The sequence below is a fragment of the Dasypus novemcinctus genome, chromosome 6 (assembly GCF_030445035.2).
Source record: "Dasypus novemcinctus isolate mDasNov1 chromosome 6, mDasNov1.1.hap2, whole genome shotgun sequence".
NCBI classification, from domain to species: domain Eukaryota; kingdom Metazoa; phylum Chordata; class Mammalia; order Cingulata; family Dasypodidae; genus Dasypus; species Dasypus novemcinctus.
Window position 1 is genome coordinate 14,715,739 of NC_080678.1, and position 19,577 is coordinate 14,735,315.

Consider the following 19,577-nt stretch of genomic DNA (forward strand, 5'->3'; position numbering starts at 1 on the left):
CCAGGTTCAAAATGAGAAACACCCTTCAAGAACCAACGGACTAGAGAAGCAGCTGGCTTTCCTGGTACCGCCTCCCTCCCTATCAGCCCTGCATTTTCTCAGCCCCAGGGGAGGCAGGACTCTAGGTGAACCCTGACATCACTGGCTGTAACCTCAGGGAATCTGCTAGAAAGAGTCAATAACCAGGAAGCTGCCAAAGAAAGAAAAGGCTTACCAACGGGAGGAGCAGTCTCTGCTGCTTCTGGGACAACTTCCACAGCTAGAAGAGAAACGCACATTCCTGTTAGTGGAAAACAAGCAGAGCAGCAGGCGCATGCACCCACTCCTCCGCAGGGCTCGGCCAGTGCAGGCCGACCCGAATGTCGGGCACAAACCAGGTGGCACTTCTCAGTCACCTTTCTCTCAGTGCCAGTCAGAGGCTCTGGAACACACCTGCACAAGAGCCTGGCTTTTTGACACCACTTGGAAGCTTCCCCTGAACATTACCAGGGAGGAGCTGTCAACAGCCACATAGGAGAGTTGAGACTATAAAGTAGGACAAATGAGCCAGGATTTGGTACCCTGTTTCAGTAAGTTTCAGCCTGAAACATCATACTTATTCAAAACACCAGACACTATAGCTTTGGATTTAGGAAAAAAGACCAAGCCACGTGCAGTAGAGATATTGCCACCCCGTCTTCTTCACCCCGTCCCTTCTGGGAGCCTCGTTTCCATCTGCTCTCGGAGGAGGGTGGGGGACTCTGGGTGGTACTGAGGCTCGCACTGGGGGGCGGCCAGAGTGGTTGCTGCTGACATTATTTAGTAACAAAAAGTTACAAATCAGTGTTTTTCTGGGGGCGAGGGGTTAAAAAGCATTCTTTAGAGGTTGGCTGAAGGCATTATAGGAAAAAATATTTCCTCTCCAGATCTTGGGATGAAGGTTAAGTTCATGTCTTAGATCTGTAATTCTACTCTTCCCAGGCAAGATGTACGTCTTGGAAACAGTTCTGGTAATAAGACCAATGTACTGTGATAAGGCTATGTGCAAAGCTCCTACTTTTCAGCAAGAAACATGCTACCAGCATTTAAACAGAAAGACTTTGTTTTAGCTTTCTGTTTTGTAGCCATTTTCAGACATGTTAAAAGACACAATTCTTTTAACAGAAATAGCATTTAACAATAACAAGAGTGTGAGCATTTCTTTTTCCTCCAGGGACACCTGTTCATATACATGGGAAGACTTTTACTCCAGTACTCCTTTCTAGGTCTAGGCCAGAGAATTGCTTTATAAGAAATACACCTGTCCTTAGCTCCCTCCATAAAAAGGCCAATTTCTATCTCATGAAGAATTTCCACTCTATGGAATTCTGTAAACCGGGTCTAACATGTTTCCTTTCATTCAAGCCCACAAATGTCCTGAAAATCCATCATAACATCATTCATATACAAAGGTATCCTTCAGGTCTCCTGTAAAGCAAGAATAGCACCTAGAGCTACCTACATATTTTAAAAACTTAATAACAATAACCAAGGCTCTCTTGTCAAAGTCCACTGGAAACATTTGAAGACTGTGAAATGCCAGCCAGAGAGGCTTTTCTGTGTCTACTTCCCCTGCCTTTGTAGTGCATTCTTTTTCCACTGTGGTACATGGTGATAAAAAGATTTAGGCTCTGTATCCCTATTACTGAATCTTCATTTTTTGATTTGAAATAGGAAAATCATGTGAGCTATAGTAATCAAGTAATAGTTCAAACAAAAAGACTACCAATGATTTGAAATATGATAAAAATACAAAGTATTGCTTCTCATAAACAAAGATGTACCTAAAATTCAAACTATAATAAATTTAGAATTGTGAAGAGCTTTTTAAAAGCATGCAAAATTTTACTTCAAAACATTACAAAGAATAAGACTGGCCTTCTAAAATGATGCCATGTTAAATGTATCATGTTGTGGTCAACACATTAACAAGTATATCTCCGTGGTTACATATCTTTTCAGATGTTGCTGAAAATCTTTATGAAAATTCCTTTGGAAATGAGTAATGTGGAACTTTTAAATGCATTTCCTTCTGATTTTCTTTCAATTCCCATCTTATAGTTACCATAATAAACTTTTTTTCCAGAATATCACACTATTTATATAAGCTGATATGGAGGAAATGCTATATTTTTCAAGCAGATGACTTTTCAGTGCACCTAACAATGGATCTCAAAGCAGTCCCAATACAGCTCACAGCAGATCTCTAACAAAACAGGGTTTTAACATTTTCATTCCAGTTTTTTTTTTTGAATAGTTGCATAAAGTTGTCCCTAGTGGCCAGAGAGCCCCAAGTTAGGGAATCAGCAAATCAGAAAAATATTCATACAAAGCTCACTCTGAGAAATATCTTCACGGGAAATCGATGAAATAGACTTAGAAAACCCACATCCTCAGGGGACAGGCATAAATTCTAGATTCCCAGGGATGTTTTTGCATGAGGGATCTTTTCTCTTCCTGGGGCTAGGGGACCAGACAGTGATGGTCAGCTTGGGCAGGGGACACTCCTCTCCTGAGACTAGGGTAACCAGTGTCCTGAGTCACCACCTGAGAGGGAAGGGGTTCCTGAGCCATGGGACTTCTAGACTTAAAACTGGGAAAATTCCAGGCAAACCGGAGCAAGTCACTTACCCTACATATGCCCCCAAGCCACTCTGGGTTGGCCTGCCTTGCAGACATGCTTTGTACTGTTGGGGTGGAAATCGATCTAGGGAGCCCTCAGGTACCTGAGCAGATGGCCCCGGCATCCTCGTGGTGGCCACAGTTATGGATGGACAGACTGAGGTGATGGGACTGCCTGAGGCTGACCTCATTGCTGGTGCACCTCACATCATCCAGGAAGACTGGGCCTGAGCCATCTCCAAACAGACTATCCCTTGGGGCCGCCAGGGCCACCCCACAGCCTCACCACCTGGGTGGCAGGCAGGTCCCAGAGGTCATCATGACGCACGGTGACCCAGGTGTCATTGTGGTAGACCTTCATGTGACCCTCACACCTGTCCTGGACATTGGCCAGCCTCACCGTGGGCAGATCGGCAGGGGCAAAGAGCCAGTCTGCCAGAGAAAGCCCCCTTCCACTCACCAGAGTGCCATTTCCAGTTGGAGAAGTCTACCCATGTCTGCAGTTTGCTGTTTGGGTAGCATATAGCTACAGGAGCGTTGTGTATGCAGAAGAAAATGTTCTGGTTCAGATACTGGTTTTTGTATCTGAAATTTAGCACTAACTGTATAATGGTTTTCTTCCCCAGACAGTTTCAATATGGGAAAACAGGCCACATGTTGGCTTTTCAAAACAAAGCACACATCTGTGTAAAAGACACATATACTTTAAAATCACTTTCTTAAGTAAACCAAGCTGTCTAAGAGAGCTAGAGACTAGATGATAGGCTTAAAGGAAGTTGGAGGGGAGAGGAAGACTGTGAGCTGACACCTACATGGGCAGAATCTATGAGAAGCTGGAGGTAACTATTTGTATAGGAAAGGGATAAGATGGGGGCATAGGGATACCTTTGGGTGGGGCTTTGCAGGCTTGAGGGGCACTAGGGTTCGGAGGATGGGTCAGATGGCCCAAGGAATTGGGGGGAGGGCTGGGGGGAACAGTTAGTTGAACATGGGAGATTGTCAGGTATGTGGATGAAACTATAATGTTGAGAAAACTGTTTAGAAAATATAATAAGGAAGGATTACCTGTTTAAGGTACTTAAGGGGTGGCATCTGGTACAGGGACAGGCTTCTAGGGAGTCTGTGAGTGTTCATTTTGTCAGAGTGGGTTATATCATTGGGTGGAGACCCATATAATGAGTGTGAAGGTGTACCCTCATCCTGGGGAGGCCTCACGTACTCAAACAGAGGGAATTGTTCTCTGGAGAGAATTGGTGACTCCCAATGGGTGAGGGCAGCCTAATATGTCAAGCCCTCAGCATTGTTGCAAGTATCTGTGAATCTGGTCCTTCAAATAATGAAGATTGATTGTCACTGTGGGCCCTGAGGGAGGGAAAGAGAGGTATAGAATAGATGGAAGTAGGGTAACTGGGGGGCAATGGAAGTGTTCCGCAAGATGGATATAGGACATGTTAAATTACACCAAAAATGTATGAAAGTTTATAGGCTAAAATGTAAAACACAATGTAAAACATAAGGTAACTAAAAATTAAGAAAATTGTACAGTCTAAAATATAAACCATAATGTAAACCAAATGGATCCATGTTTGATACTATGTTTCCATATCTGTACATCACCTGCAGCAAATATAACATGAACATGTTAAAAGATCATTGCAGGGGAAGGGGGAAAAGGGTTTGATGTTGGATATACGGGAGTCCCCTATATTGTATATGTGAATTACTGTGACTTAAAACTTTTTTGAAGATAAAATTAAAAGTTAGAAAACAAAAGGAAAGGCTGTAGATACTGAGGAAGAAATGAAAGAAATTGCCTTGTCACTGTACATATAGGGCAAAACCTATTACAGTGATGAAAGGCAAAATGTCAAAAACAAAGCTTTATAATATTTTTCAATTTTTAATACCCAATTTATTTTTTATTTTATTTTAGTTTTTCTAAATTAGTATGTATTCTATTTCTAATCTTTAAACCCATCACTATATTTCATTTTCCTATTAACTGAATTTGGCAATATATTAAGCTTCACTTTTGAAGAAGTTTTGGACCACAGAGAGGTTCATATCCTGCCATAACCCAATGAATGGACTAGGGAAGAATATAAACTACAATGTAAACTATTATCCATGTGGTGCAGCAGTTCTCCCAAATGTATTCACCAAATGCAATGAATGTGTCACAATGAAAGAAGTTGTTGATGTGGGACACTCTTTGGAGTGTCATGTCTCATATTGTTTCCCTAAATCTTCAAAACAATTCAGCTGAATGTTTGGGGTTCAGATTTCACATTTCTAAGCCAGGTCCCTCAAAGAACATTAGGATGTCTTAAAACCAAATTAGTTTCACTTTACTTGAATTCAAAAACAATTGTAAAGTATTTAATGAGGGATGTTGTAGGTAGCTGGGGGTAGAAAACCAAGCAGAGGACAACAGGGCTTCTTGAGGCAGGAAGGTAAGGGCTGGGCCAAAAGCAGAAGTCCTTTCTAGATTCTGAGCCCTAAAACATTAGGGCTGGGTCCCCCGGTCCCCTTTGAAAATGGGCCATCCCACAAGCCTACTGATGGTGCTACGGAGGGTGGGGGCTGTGCTCAGAACTTATTTAGGGGCATCTCGGCATGGAAATGCCGTTTTCTTTTAGCAGAGTTGACTCTCCCTTGAGAAGATCCTGAAACGAGGAGAAGCCACCATATCACTAGGCTGCCTTTAATGAGCACAGCTTTTGTTCCACAGGGCACTGTTTGACTGACCACCCAAGGGCCATGAAAATAATGTTTGCTACGTTTCCCTTGGCCACAAATGGTGGGACTCCATTCTCATTAAAACAGTTATGAAAGGTGAGAATGGAAAAAGAACCTATTGGATGGAAAACATGTGGCTGTTCCCCAAGAGCTGAAGAAACTATACGTGTAAAATAGAAAAAGAGTCACCATAAGCACATTCCAAACAAACACAATGAAATCTCATATTCTTCTCAAATGTCATCTAAATCACATAAACGGGTATTAACCAAAGAGCTACCACTGAAAATGTGAATGTAGCACATAAATGTGTACCCATTATTCTGATTAAAAATAAAATTAAATGAATGAAATTCACATGGAGATTGTGAAGATATGGCTGCACTGGGCACTGGATGCCTTATCAGAGCCAAGGAGCTCAGGGGCCACATCCTGGGGCCCAGGCAGGGCTGTGGGTGCAGGAGGCTGTCCCACCCCATTGCCCCCACTCCCTGCCACTGACTCTGATGTGTGAGTCACCGCTTTGGGCCAAGAGCTGTTGACTCAAGCTCCTGTAAGAGAGGGCTGCCACCTGCCAACACCCAGAATCATCCATCCTCTGCATGGAGCAGGGGCCCAAGGAAGCAGGAAACAGCCCCAGGCCCTCGCCTTCCAGAAGGGTCAGGCACTCTGGCCGTTATCAAGGAAAGAGAAGGCTGCGAAGGGGGCCCCAGTAGGGGCCTCTGCGCTAGTTACCACCCAGATATGAAATGGACGTGAACTCACAGACGTCAGGAGGTGTAGCCACTGTGGAGTCTGCAGAGAAAAAGGAAATTGAGAGGTTAGTTCAGTAACAAAAACTGAGATGGCAGAGTGGTTTAGAGAGGCTGACTCCATTTAAACGCAACACAAGAGGTAGGGTGGAAACAATTACTCTTAGCATCTAAACTGACCCCTCTGGATTTATACAACCAGATGGAGTAGCATCACCCAGCTAAAATCTCTGGGACAGTGATTCTGGGAGACATTGCTTTAGTAACTAAAATAGCAAACAGTAATAAAATCATTAATATTTTGGGGCATGTATCATGTGTCAGATGTTTGATTAAGTGCTCAATGTGGAAAGTCTCATTAAATCTTTCCAACAACATTATGAGATGGGTACCATTATTTTCCTTATTTTATAACGCCATCGACTCTCAAGCCAAATGGCATCCCCCCTTTTATTAAATAGCTGGTACATATTTTTCCAGAGATAGATCAGAAATCTGTTGTCCAAAGCATAGGAGAAGGTTTAGGACATGGAGGCGTTTCCAGACTGTATCAGGCAACTCCAGGCTTGGCCAGGGCAGCTCTGTGCTCACCTGAGCAGACGACGCCAGCATCTTCATGGTGCCCGCAGTTGTGTGTGAACCAGCCTCTGTGAGCACACTGGTCCAGGGAAGATTCTCTTCCTGTGCAGTTGACGTCGTCAAGGAGGATGCTTCCAGACCCGGGGCCAAAGCTGGCCTCTGGGAGGGCAGACACAGCCAGGCCGCAGTCAAGCTGCCTGCAGACCACATGGGCATCCTCTATGGACCAGTCGTCATCACACACGGTGCCCCAGGTATCGGCGTGGGAGACCTCCACGCGGCCCTCACACCTGCCTATCCCATTCACCAGTCGCAGGCTCAGACCTTGGTGGACAAAGAACAAACTTCATCAAGACCTGTCTGGAAAAGCCACCAGAGGAGCCAGCTATTCCTGGAAATTAAACTCTGACAAGGGATAATAACAAACCTATCCCCCTGCATTTCATTTCATTCATTTATTTTTGCTTTTCAATGATATGGTTGGTTAAGAAATGTGTGAAGATGCTCCAGGGGTGTAAAGGGCAGTCAGTGAGGGTCGACCCCCATGTGTCAAGGGCAGTGTCACAAAAGGGAGTGGAAGCTGGATACACCTGGAACATGGGCCGGTTGAGGTCTTGGATGGATGCTGGGAGGACATCTAGGGCCAGCAGCTACCCCCAGCCTTCCTATGGGCAGGTCTCCACGTCCAGCCCCCATAAGCCATTCTTGCATCTCACAGCTGCTTCTTTTCTCTCACTGTCAATCACAGATTTTCTAGATGAGCCCAAACATTATCTGGCAGCAGCTATGTGCACAGCCAGCCTGAGCCTTGTGGAAGTCCATGGAAATGGACAGGGTTTCCAGCAGGATGCCTGTCCCCAGAGTAATGCTGGAACATTTCTGAGCTAAAAATTGACAGGGGAAAACATGAGAAGGTAGACAAAGGATTACCTGTTGATGTGGGTGCCTCTGTTGGATTTGAAAAAGATGCTAAGGAGAGGTAGAAAGGGAAAGAAAAAAATTAGACAGCAGCTTGAATTAAGGCCCAATGTATTTAACTCTCAGCCAACTACCAGCAGGCCCTGCAGTGATCCATAGACAGTTTCTGATTCTTAATACGATTCCTTTCCCGTGTCCTTTCCTTTGGGGGTGGGTGTGGGGTGGGTACTCCTTCCATCACCCAACTGGTGTGGCCCAGGGAATACAAGCCAGTACAAGCTCAGGAAAACCAAGGTGTGGTTGTTGAAAGACTTTTAAAAAACAGATATATTGTATTTTAAAGTCAAGAATGCATCCTTTGGTGTTCCCCGGCTGATGCTTCCTTGATGGTTTGGGGCAATTTCCCCTTCCCCCAACTCTTCTCTGTAGATTGTAGTTCACTGATAAGAACCTTGCCATGGGAAAGCCATTGACCTAGTTTGATATGTGACAACTATTGGACCAATCACAGAGTAAAGACTAAAATTGGGTTCTTTTAGCACCTTCATTCTTTACGATTGTGTCAAGTATAAAACAGCACACACAGACAAATCCCTGCACTACACTGGCCTGGGAAGAGCTGGGGGTCAGCCGGCAATGTTGGCATTGAAACAGTGTGCGTCACATGACAAGGACTGTCCTGACCACTCTCTATAGAGAAATCCAGCAAATCTCAACAGCCTTAGGAGACAAATACCATTATCCCTCTCATCTTCATCCAGAGGAGGAAACAGCGGCATGACATGGCTCGGTGATGTGCTTGAGGTCTCCCAGTGAGTAAGTGATGAAGCTAGAATGACAAACCCAGGACGTTTGGCCTCTCAGCCACTACTTTGCCACCCAATGTGATTTTGCCAAGTTAAGTCATAGTTAATCAGTTAAGAACAACTGAAGATTACCTGGATTCGGGGAATTCACAGCAGCTGATGGCATTGGGTAAGGCAGAGAAGCTATGAAAGACAGGAATAAAAAGATGTGGGTAGGTCATCTCTAATCTTCTTAAGCCTGAGAGGTCTACTTGCTTATGGGAATCAGAAAGGTACATCACCTCAGAGTCTTCTCCTGGGAGAAAGCATGCCCCGGCTGGGCATCTGATTAGGAATGGCACCATGGTTACAGCCACAGGTGCCCTGGACTGCTGGGTTCCTTTCTATCTGCTGTTGACCATGGAACTTTTCAATTTAATTTAATTTAATTTAGTTTGATTTAATTTAATTTAATTTTTAAAGTTTTTGCAAACTGTGGCCACAGGGATGGCTACCTTGCTTTCAGCACCTGTCTTGCAAGCCAGTTTGGCTTGGTAATTCTCCTGAGGGAGTGTCTTCCCTCTGAGAGTAAAGGGCAGTTCTCAAAGGGCACATGCCCTTGTTCATCTCAAGGATGGACCCTGGCATCCTCAGCCACACGGAGGCAGCCAAAGGGCCCTGAGTGGGCTATGGAGCTGAGTCAGGAGTTCCAGGGCCAGGATGCCAAGGGAACTTGGAGCTGCTGCTTGGTGACCCTTTCACTGACCTCTGGCCCACCCCTCCCCTCCCTCCTTCCCCCAGCTCTGCCCTGGGTCCTGGTTCCAAACATCTCCTGTGTTTAAGCCCCCAGCCTGTCCTCTGACATCACACACAGCCTGTGACTTCAGCTCCTGCCTTAATAAGAACAGGGATTCTGTCCTTGACCACTGTTCTCTCCCCTTAGAACGTTCCAGCATGTCTTCCCCCAACCCCCATCCTTGTCCTTTTTTTCCTATCTCAGAGGGTTGCTGCCACATCTAGCTCATAAACCAGTTTGCCACTTCCCAGTCAAACCCAGAGGATGCCAAGAAAGTCAAGGCTTTTCATTCCAACGACTGAATTTATTTGCAGAAACTCAGCTGGAGTAAAACTGAGGAAGAAGAGCCCAACAGGATATGGGCTCCCAGCTTGGTGACCGGGAGAGAGCTTTGTTTCCTGTAAAAGGAGGGCGTTCAACTAAAGGATGCTTCCCAAAGGAGTCCCTCCTATCACTGGTGGAATGTGAACGGATCGAGGCAATGCATCTTCTATTTTAAGAGTTGTGCATTTATCCTATTAAAATTCAAAAATGTATATTTAGTTCCGTTCTGATTAAGGATATTTTGAGATGTACTCAGGCATGAATTGATTAGATCAGATTAAGTAGCTCCTTGTTTATTTGAATTTTAAAATGATTGAGCATGGTTTTATTGCCACCGTGTTTGTCTTTAGGCATGGCCTATTGGCATTAAGAGACAATTATGGTCTGGGCAGTATGTAGATATGGCAGGGATGTGCAGGGGCATCTGACTGAGGTTTGGACAACAGGCCCCCACCCCGCCTTCCCTTCTGCTCTAAGTTCAGTGGGGTGGAAGACCCCCAGAGCCTGCAGGGCCAGCGCCCACCTGAGCAGATGACGCTAGCATCCTCGTGGTGGCCACAGTTATGGGAGAACCAGCCGCCGTGCAGGCATTGCCACAGTTGGGTTTCATTTCCCGTGCACTCCACGTCGTCCAACGCGATGGGGCCAACGCCGCGGTCAAAATGGGCCTGGCCGAGGGCAGACATGGCCTGGCCGCAGTCCAGCTGCCTGCACACCACCTGGGCGTCACGCAGGTCCCAGCCGTCGTCGCACACCGTCCCCCAGCTGCCGTTGAAGTGCAGCTCCACGCGGCCCTCGCACCGGTGGCTGCCGTTGGCCAGCCTGAGGGCCACATCTGGGAAACCAGACACGCTCTGGTCACTGCCCTGCGTCCCCTTCGTCGCTGTGCCGGAGGGTGGCCTGGGCAGCCCCCTGAGTTGGCTGGTTTTGGGGGTTCCATCCTTCAGACTTGGGGGGAGACGCACTGTGAGGTAAAGCCGGCTATGAAGGTCCTCAGGGATTGGGCTCTCACGTCAATGCCAGTTAACAGAACGTAAAGGTCTTTCCCCAGGTGGGTCAATCGTCTATTTCACAGAGATCAAAGGAGGCCCCGGCAAGGCCTGGGCTAAGCGCGAAGCCCCGCGCACGCCCAGGCTGGCTGCTCCCGCCCTGAGAGTGGAATAGGGCTCTTTAAGCCAGGTGAGAGGAGACACGTGTGAGTTTTGCATGACACAGGCTTAAAGACGGCGGAAGTCATGCATCTTTTCCCGGAACAGGTGTGATGTGCCTCTGACATCGGGTGACACTGTGCACACCTCGTTTCCGTGACAGTGTTAGATGTTCGACCACTTTCACCAGGTCTCATCTTGGGAGTAAACGACGGAACCCGGGACACCACACCTGCCCTTTCAAACCCCGGGTGTCCAGCCGGCCGCGCCTGCCCTCTGCCTTTCACCCTCAACACCCAGCATGGACCAGGGGCTAAAATGACCAATGGACCTACCAGTATCGTTTTCATCTGGCACAAGAGACTCATAGGACGCCAGGAAGCCGATGTTGGTGGTAACGGCGTCGCTGTGGAACACCACGGTCATGCGGTTGGAGGAGGAGATGAAGACTGGGGTTGCTTCAGAGCAGAACCTCCCCAGGGAGAAGGATTCGCTTTGTGGGCCGTCAAAGACTTCAATGAAGTCGTACGGACACCCATAGAAGTTTTCCATTCTGCGAAGAGCAAGGATAACACTCAGACGTGAGGCACTGGCGGCTTTTCTCCCACTAGGTATTGCCCAGACTGGTGCAGGAAGGTGGCTAGAAAAGCTGTCTGGAACCTACATCTTTTCCCACAGGAAAGAGGAAATGATGACCCCGTTTACATGGGCAGTACGTATCCTCTTGTCTCTAAAAATCTTTCAATTTTTAAAGTTTTAATTCAATTTTATTTTCTGAATATGTATTTTGAGTCCTTGGGCTAGAATTTAAGCATTGGTTACACAGTGAAAAGTAAATCTCCCCTTCACAGAAATAGCTACACTGAACAGTTTCTTTTCATTTCCTCTCTGAGGCGGTCTAAGCACAAATGGCAGCATCCTGTACCCCTTGCGCATGATTTTCTTGCGGATCATTCCATACCAACACACCTTGTGAGCGCCAGCAATACATGGATGCACCCAAATCTCTTTTACTGCTCCCCTACTGGGGGGCAATTAGGCTATTTCCAATCGCTCGCTACAAACGAGGCTGCCATGATCATCCTCTGTGACAGGAGGCTCTCTCTGTAGCCAGATTCCCGGAACTGGAATTGCTGGGTTAAAAGTTCTGTGTCTTTAAAATTCTGACTAATGTTACTGCAAAGTACTCTAAAGACTTATCTCACTTTTGAGAGTTAAATGTGGAAGAGCGTTCTTTCAGGGTACAGATTGGGTGTAAAACTGGTGTGCATTACTAAGGAAACATGATAGGAAAAGGAGGAAATATTTACTCACTTCACCACGTCAAATGTAAGTTTGACATGAGCCCCGATATCCACTTGTATGTCCCAGGCACACACCACATTCAACGGATAATATTTAGGATACCAAGGGCTGGAGAATGAGCCCGATTTATTTGTGAGCAAACCACCGCAATGGAAATTTTCGTCTGTGAGAAACAGTGAAGAAACCCTGTGAGAAGATAATGTTGACCTCGGCCAGTGTTTTCAGAGGGGTCAGTAGGGGATGGAGCAAAGGCAGGAGGGAAAACCTGTTCTAGGACTGCTTTTGCCGATAACTAAAGAATGTGCTCTGAGACACCCCTGTCCTTTGGCAGATGAAGAGCATTTCATGTGCCCTGTCAAAGTTATGGGATTTTTGGAAAAATTTTTGTTGTGGCAAAATGTATGAAACATAAAATTTTCCATTTCAGCCATTTTAAGTGTGCAATTCAGTGGCATTTATTCCATTCACAAGGCTGTGCAACCATCACCACTATCTATAATATTTCCAGAATTTTTCATCACTCAAAACAGAAACTCTGTACCCGTTCAGCAACAACTCTCCAACCCCCCTGCCCTCCTGGCTCCTGCTAGCCACTAATCTACGTTCTGTCTCTATGAATTTGCCTATTTTAGATAATTCACCCAAGTGGAATCATACAACATTTGTCTTTTTTTGTTTGGCTCGTTACTCTTAGCATGATGTCTTCAAGGTTCATCCATGTGGCAGCATATATCAGAGATTCATTCCTTTTCATGGCTGAATAATATTCCATTGCATGGGTATGCCACATTTTGTTTATCCAGTCACCTGTTGGTGGCCATCTGGGGTGCTTCCACCTTTTAACTATTGCGAATAATGCTGCTATGAACCTTGTATGAGTATCTGTTCAAGTCCCTGCTTTCCATTCTTTGTGCTACATACCTAGGGGTGGAATTGCTGGGTCACATGGTAATAAATTCACAGGGTTTTTGTGAGGAGAAAAGGATAGTGACATATTACAAACAGTTGAAAGGGCTCAACGAACTCATTTACACAGAGGGGTCTAAACATGCACTTTAGTAAAAGTGGTGCAAAGACAAACTAGCCAAAGTATCCTTTCCCAGTATGGCGTGTTATAAAATAGCTTGTATAGAAGAGCCCCAGTTGCATTACATACAATTCCTAACTGAGATCAAGACCAAGATTGCTTTACGCAGACATTTTATGGGTGAAATATTGGATCTGTTGGAGAATTTGTCAAAGTCCCCTCTTTGGAGCAGCTTCTCATAAATAAAAGGGAGAAAGAACACTCATCTAGTCACAAGAAGTACTAAAACTGAAAGAAAAAAATATAAAGCCATGGAAAGAGTTTACGTAAAACGTAAGTACCTGTAGAGGAGTTGTCGCCACTCGAGTCTATGGAGATACCTAGAGCAAACATGATGCTGTGAGCAAGAATTTTATCCAGATCCATCCTCTAACATACTAAAAAACGTCGATGCTTGAAAGCTAGGAGATGATTTCTCTGTGCCCCCATGGGCAGAGATGACTCTGTCTCCCCAAGAAGTTGGACAACTGCACACCAAGTGTGAAGATGGTGCAGCACGCCTGCTAGTTAGGGCCATCCCTGGGATTTCCGTTTCCTTACACCTCACTGTGTGCGCAGCAGTGCAGGTAGTTGGCACTCTCTTCCTTGTAGGTGCTGACGCCAGGGATCCCAGTGGTCAGTTCTGGTGAACCTTAACTACCTGTCCTACCTCTCTCCCTGCCCTCTGCTGTACCCCCAACCCCACCATGCTGTCAACCCAGCAGACTGCATTGCTTCTGTTCATTAGCAACAGAGTATTTAATGGACCGTGCTCCAACCCCGGGATTAAACAATAGGCAGGAATCACACACACCAGGGACCTGGTGACTGGTTGAATTGTAAGGAAAAGCAATACCTGTTCGGCCTACTTTGGGATTGCCATCAGCACCTGTTCAAAGACAGTAACGGACTGAGTAAGACATCGCATAATCCATAGAAACAAAAATTCAGGCACTTTTTCCATGATCAAAAATGTTCGGTCCTGGGCAGCTGGGGAAGTGGGATCCACAGCCCTGGACGCTGGGTAAAAGAGTGGCAGCCCCCGCCAGTGCCCCTGGGTGAGGGGGCACACTTCGCCTTTCAGCCACGTGACAGCTCAAACGAAATGTGGTGCTCATTTGCTTCGGGTCAGTGTGGGGATGTCCTTGTCTTTAGGAACAGAAGTGGAATAGTCAGAGTGGAGCACAGCCGCTAACTAAGTCCCTGGGGGGGATAATGCGTGTAGAGTACGGGCCTGGGTGCCACCTTGGATGTGTCTTTGCTACCTTAGCTGTCAAGCGAGGATTCCAATAGCATCTGAGGCTGGGAGAGTAAATGAGATTACGACTGCACCGGGTGTGGCCCGGCGCCTGGCATGGGTGCAGCACTCCTTGACACCAGCTACTGGATCTATTCAGAGGGGATTGTCAGAAGCATGGCGGCAAGCATCACAGGAAGGGAATGTCTGCTGGTATCAACCCTCTATGTAATGACTATCGATTTTCAGATGAAGCCTACGACTATTTTGCCGACACAGCAAATTTCCTTATAGGTGACTTGAAGCCGAGGGCTGGTCTCCGAGCAATTGCCTGCTGGCGTTGAAAACTCCCTCCCAAAGGCTGCTTGCTGGCAGCTGAGACTCTGTCCCTGCAGAGGCCTGTTGTGGGCTGCTGGGCACCCACCTGAGCAGATGACGCTGGCGTCCTCGTGGTGCCCGCAGTTGTGGGTGAGCCACCCGTTATGTTTGCACTGCCACACCTTGGCTTCGCTCCCCACGCACTGCACATCGTCCAGCATGATGTGGCCTGTGCCCCCGCCAAAGTAGCTCCCAGCCGGGGCCGACAGGGCCTCGCCACAGCCCAGCTGCTGGCACACCACCTGGGCGTCCATCAGGTCCCAGCTGTCATCGCACACGGTGCCCCAGGTACCGCTGTAGGAGACTTCCACCCGGCCTTCACACCTGTGGCGGCCGTTCACCAGCTGCAGGGACACACCTGGGGACAGGAAGACAGGAGCTCCTGAGCTGGGGAGCTGCCCCAGACTCCAGGAGCATCTGCGGCTGGAAAACACCTTCCAGCGAGTGGGCACATTGTCCTGTAGCACTCTAGGCAGGACACTCAGGACTCTAAGTCCTGATTTTCCTGGGACAGTCCTGGTTGATGGCTGCTGCAGATCGATTAGTAGTGGCTCATTATTTTAGAGTGCCTTCTAACTCCCAGCAGTATCCTGGCTGGAGGGTAAATTGAATGCGCACTCTAATCATAAGCCACGGACGGCTCAGGAATGCTCCCCACATCCTGCTGCAGAGCCTACAAGGATTCTGGATGATTTCTGATTTGAATTTGCTGGCAGCAAGTGGGCTGGTGCTAGCTGTTTGGAGATACCTTTGTTCGAGAAGGACTTTTTCTGCGCTGTTTTCCTTCTGACTTACCTGACTGCATTTTCTCTTCTGTTAGAGGAGGAGTCCCTCGGCCCTCGTTAGGGTCCTGCGTCTATAAATACAGCCACTGCATGAGCGGAGGCATCAGCCGCCTGCTCCTTCAGCCAGGATGTTTTGGTGGAGGAAAGTGACAGCGGCAGCGCTGGGATGACGGGTGGGGGCTGGGGGGCTTTTAGTGTCCTCGTGGATGTCATGATGAAGGGGAACCCTGCATTTCCCCTTCTAAAGGGGAAGAACCCAAATTAGATTCACCTCTCTCCACAGTACGGGTTAGGATACCCACCACTTTCCCTTTCATCTTGCTGAATGGCGCTGTACAGCGCATAAAACCCCGTGTTGGTGATCATGGCGTCGCTTCTGAATACCGCGGTCATGATGTTGGCAGAGGAGAGGAACGTGAGCTCTGCCCCAGTACAAAATCTGCCCATGGACAGTGAGGCAACTTGCAGTCCATCAAACACTTCAATAAAGTCGTAAGGGCACCCGGAGATGTCCTCCAATCTGCGGAGGTGAGGGCAAAGTTAATCTTTCCAAAGAAACCCATGGGAAGGTTTTACATTAAATTCATCATTCTGACATAGCACCCAGAGACCGCAATCACCCCTGCCCCCTCCTTCCAACCCTGCCACCTGCTTCCAACCCTGCCACCTCCTTCCAACCACACATTCCCATCACCCTCCAGTCACTAGGTCCAGTCGATTTTACCACTTCCAGCTCCCTTGAGGCACCTCCTCTCCTTTCAGCATCCTCACCTGGTCCATTTCAGTGGCCTCTTGGCTTTTGGTCTCTCCCGCTTAAAACCTTCTTTCCCTTTACCTTGAGGGTCAACTTTCCACATGGCAAATCTGATCATGTGGCTGACTGGCTTAAAACCCTTCAAACTCTCCCTACAGTGTAAAGCCCAAACTTCTTAGCTTTGACATTTTCATCAGGCCAGTCCTACCTCTAGCCTCATCTCCTTGCAGACACATTGGTCAACACACCTGGTTCCCTATGGTTCCCTGCTACATGGTGTTCACCCACTCATTCTTTAAGGTCCTATTCCAATGTCACCACTTTGTGTCACTGTCCCCAACTCAACTCCTTCCTTTCTTCATATCCCAGGCAGAGGTAGTCCCTCCCTTCTTTATGTTAAGAGATGGGGCTATATTCATAGCCAAGCTGAAACAAAATGGCATGTGCAGAGTGCTTAGTTACCTGCCATGTAGCAGGGGCTCGGTGATGCAGCACACAGAGTACTGCACTACAATGATCAGTTTATGGGCCTGAGAAAAGGGTAAGATGGATGGATGACTGATATGAGAATGGTAGCACTTAAAAAAATTATTTTAATGGCTGACCCAAAATTTCCTTAGGGGGGAAAGTCTCTTGGTTAAGAGAAGTACACTGATAGATTATTTTAGGAATGAAAGAGGAGGCTTTTTAGGTGTTGCCTTAAAGGAATCAAGGAAACAAAGGGATAGCAAGTTTGTTCTGCTTAAAAAGGGAAGAGAAAATTGGAGATGGAACTGAATGGGAGAGAGGAAAAGGGAAAGAATAAGGTTGGGGGCAGGGGGAAGATGAGAAATTTGGAGAAGGCTTGAGTCTGTAGAGAAATGTAGCTAGTAGGAAATTCTGAACGGGGATGGTTGGCAAAAGAGCTTGGCTACATGGTGTCTAATATTCAATTTTAAGTTCTTTGCTTGCAATGTATAACCCCCTCTTCTGTCACTCCAAATCTTAAGTGACTGCTGCCCCACACTGAATGCCTTTCAGAAGTGGTGTTTTCTGTGGGGTGGAAGATGGGAATAAGGAAAAGGGGTCATGTTTCACAAAAGGTCAGTGCAGGGCAGAGAGGAGAGGGGAACAGTGGAAGGAGACTCTAGCTAGTTTCCATGGGAAGAGGAAATCGAAATAAGAAATGATCATGAGAATGGAAATCCCCGGGGATTGAAGAATCTTAGGGAGAACTTTGGACTTAGCACTGGATGGGGGATGGGGTGGTGGCAGAGGCTTAAGCACAATTTGTGTACATCTTGAAGCACAAGTGATCTCAACTGACATTAGTTTGCAGATGGTTAAGGGAAAAGTAGGTGGCGGACTTGGCCCAGTGGTTAGGGCATCTGTCTACCACATGGGAGGTCCACGGTTCAAACCCTCGGCCTCCTTGACCCGTGTGGAGCTGGCCCACGTGCAGTGCTGATGCGCGCAAGGAGTGCCCTGCCACGCAGGGGTGTCCCCCGTGTAGGGGAGCCCTACACACAAGGAGTGAGCCCGTAAGGAGAGCTGCCCAGGAATGGTGCTGCCCACATGGAGACACGGAGAGCTGATGCAACAAAAAGAAACACAGATTCCCATGCCGCTGACAACAACAGAAAGTGGACAAAGAAGACGCAGTAAATAGACACAGAGTGGACAACCGGGGTGGGTGGGTGGAAAGGGGAGAGAAATAAATAAATAAATAAATCTTAAAAAAAAAAAAGGGAAAAGTAGCCCGCTGTCCTAGACACCTCTTGGGTGTCTATTCTTCTGAATGCTCCTCCCACCGAGTAAAACTCAGAAAGGTCTTGAGCAGTGGGAAATGGGGACAGCATGCAAGCTCTGAGGGCCTGTTGGGCAGGACTCTTTCTGCCAATGCCACACAATAGTCTGGTTCAAACTGAGGGTTTTTATGATGTGTTTCATCCAACTCGGTGATCAGTCAAGTCGCCCCTGCGCATCCTACTAACGGACTTCTCCCCTTCACTCTCTGTCCTCCTTCCACGTATATGTGTGTGTAGGAGTTGTCTTCATAGCACTTACCTACTTATCCCTACCTGATGCTGTCCTCTTTATTTATTGGTTTCTTGAGTACTATTTGTCTCCATATCTAGAAGGTAAAGTCCATGAGGGTTGGGATCCTGTCTATTTGTCTTGTTTGGCACGGTAAGTCCAGCCCTCGACTAGGGCCCAGACAGAGTAGGTGCTCAGTAAATACACATTTAAAGAACATCAACATTTTCTTAACTTGATAAAGTTGTGAGATATGAACACTTGCATTTAAATAAGAGTGAGTAGCCTTTGACGCACATGTCATGTGCTTTAGAAATATATACATGCACAGTGAATATAATTAGTACACAAACTGAGTACTGGACTAGAAAAGCTGCTCAGAGCAAAACATATCTGTTCCAATGAAATAAAAACCCAGAACCTTGAACTAGCCCTTAAAGTTTTTAAGAAAAAGCAACTGCTAACATTTGTGTGTAAGCGGATAGTGGTGTGGCAGTAACAGGTGACATGCAAACTAAGAAATCATTTCATCAGAAAACTGGACACATGCCTCTTGCAAGAATGAAATGGCACACTTTACATACATATGTAATTTTTACAAATGGAGGGTGAAACAAAGCTCTTGTGATATCAAATAACAGAGCCTGCTTCAGGGTAAATCAGGGTTTCTCAATACTATTGACATTCTTTTTTAAAGATTTATTTATTTATTTCTCTCCCTTTCTCCTCACCCCCCACCCCAGTTGCCTGTTCTCTGTGTCTATTTGCTGCGTGTTCTTTGTCCACTCTTATTGTTGTCAGTGGCACGGGAATCTGTGTTTCTTTTTGTTGTGTCATCTTGTTGTGTCAGCTCTCCATGTGTGCGGCACCATTCCTAGGCAGGCTGAACTTTTTTTGTGCTGGGCGGCTCTCCTTATGGGGTGCACTCCTTGCGCGTGGGGCTCACCTGCACGGGGACACCCCTGCGTGGCAGGGCACTCCTTGCGCACATCAGCGCTGTGTGTGGGCCAGCTCCACACGAGTCATGTGGTAGATGGACGCCCTAACCACTGGGCCAAGTCCGTTTTCCAATACTATTGACATTTTGAACCAGATAATTCTTTGTGGTGAGGGCTGACCTGTGCGTTGCAGGGTAGTTGGCAGCACCCCTGACCTTACTTGCTAGATGCCAGTGGTATTCCCCTCTGCCTCCAAGTCTCGACAATCAAAAATGTCTCAAGATGTTGTCACTTGCCCCCTGGAGGGTAAAATCACCCCCCGGCTGAGAACCACTGGTTTCCATAGTAACTAACTTAATGTCCTGAGAAGGACAAAACAAATATAAATAAACCTAGACTTAAAAACATCAAAACCCG

At 46.9% G+C, this 19,577-nt stretch overlaps 1 protein-coding gene across 1 annotated transcript in view; it reads right to left on the minus strand.

The window, feature by feature from the left end:
- The window catches only part of LOC101423583 (scavenger receptor cysteine-rich domain-containing protein DMBT1-like), a 225,240-nt gene that overhangs the window by 27,191 nt on the left and 178,472 nt on the right, over positions 1-19,577 (minus strand). Inside the window, exons 69-81 of the mRNA XM_058298189.2 lie at positions 15,755-15,972; positions 14,714-15,025; positions 13,909-13,941; positions 13,355-13,393; positions 11,996-12,149; positions 11,017-11,234; positions 10,057-10,368; positions 8,567-8,617; positions 8,365-8,457; positions 7,641-7,679; positions 6,723-7,034; positions 6,145-6,174; positions 215-259 (exon numbers count right to left, since the gene is read on the minus strand). Of these exons, the coding sequence (XP_058154172.2) occupies positions 215-259; positions 6,145-6,174; positions 6,723-7,034; positions 7,641-7,679; positions 8,365-8,457; positions 8,567-8,617; positions 10,057-10,368; positions 11,017-11,234; positions 11,996-12,149; positions 13,355-13,393; positions 13,909-13,941; positions 14,714-15,025; positions 15,755-15,972 (1,856 nt within the window). The remainder of the gene's footprint in view (positions 1-214; positions 260-6,144; positions 6,175-6,722; positions 7,035-7,640; positions 7,680-8,364; positions 8,458-8,566; positions 8,618-10,056; positions 10,369-11,016; positions 11,235-11,995; positions 12,150-13,354; positions 13,394-13,908; positions 13,942-14,713; positions 15,026-15,754; positions 15,973-19,577) is intronic.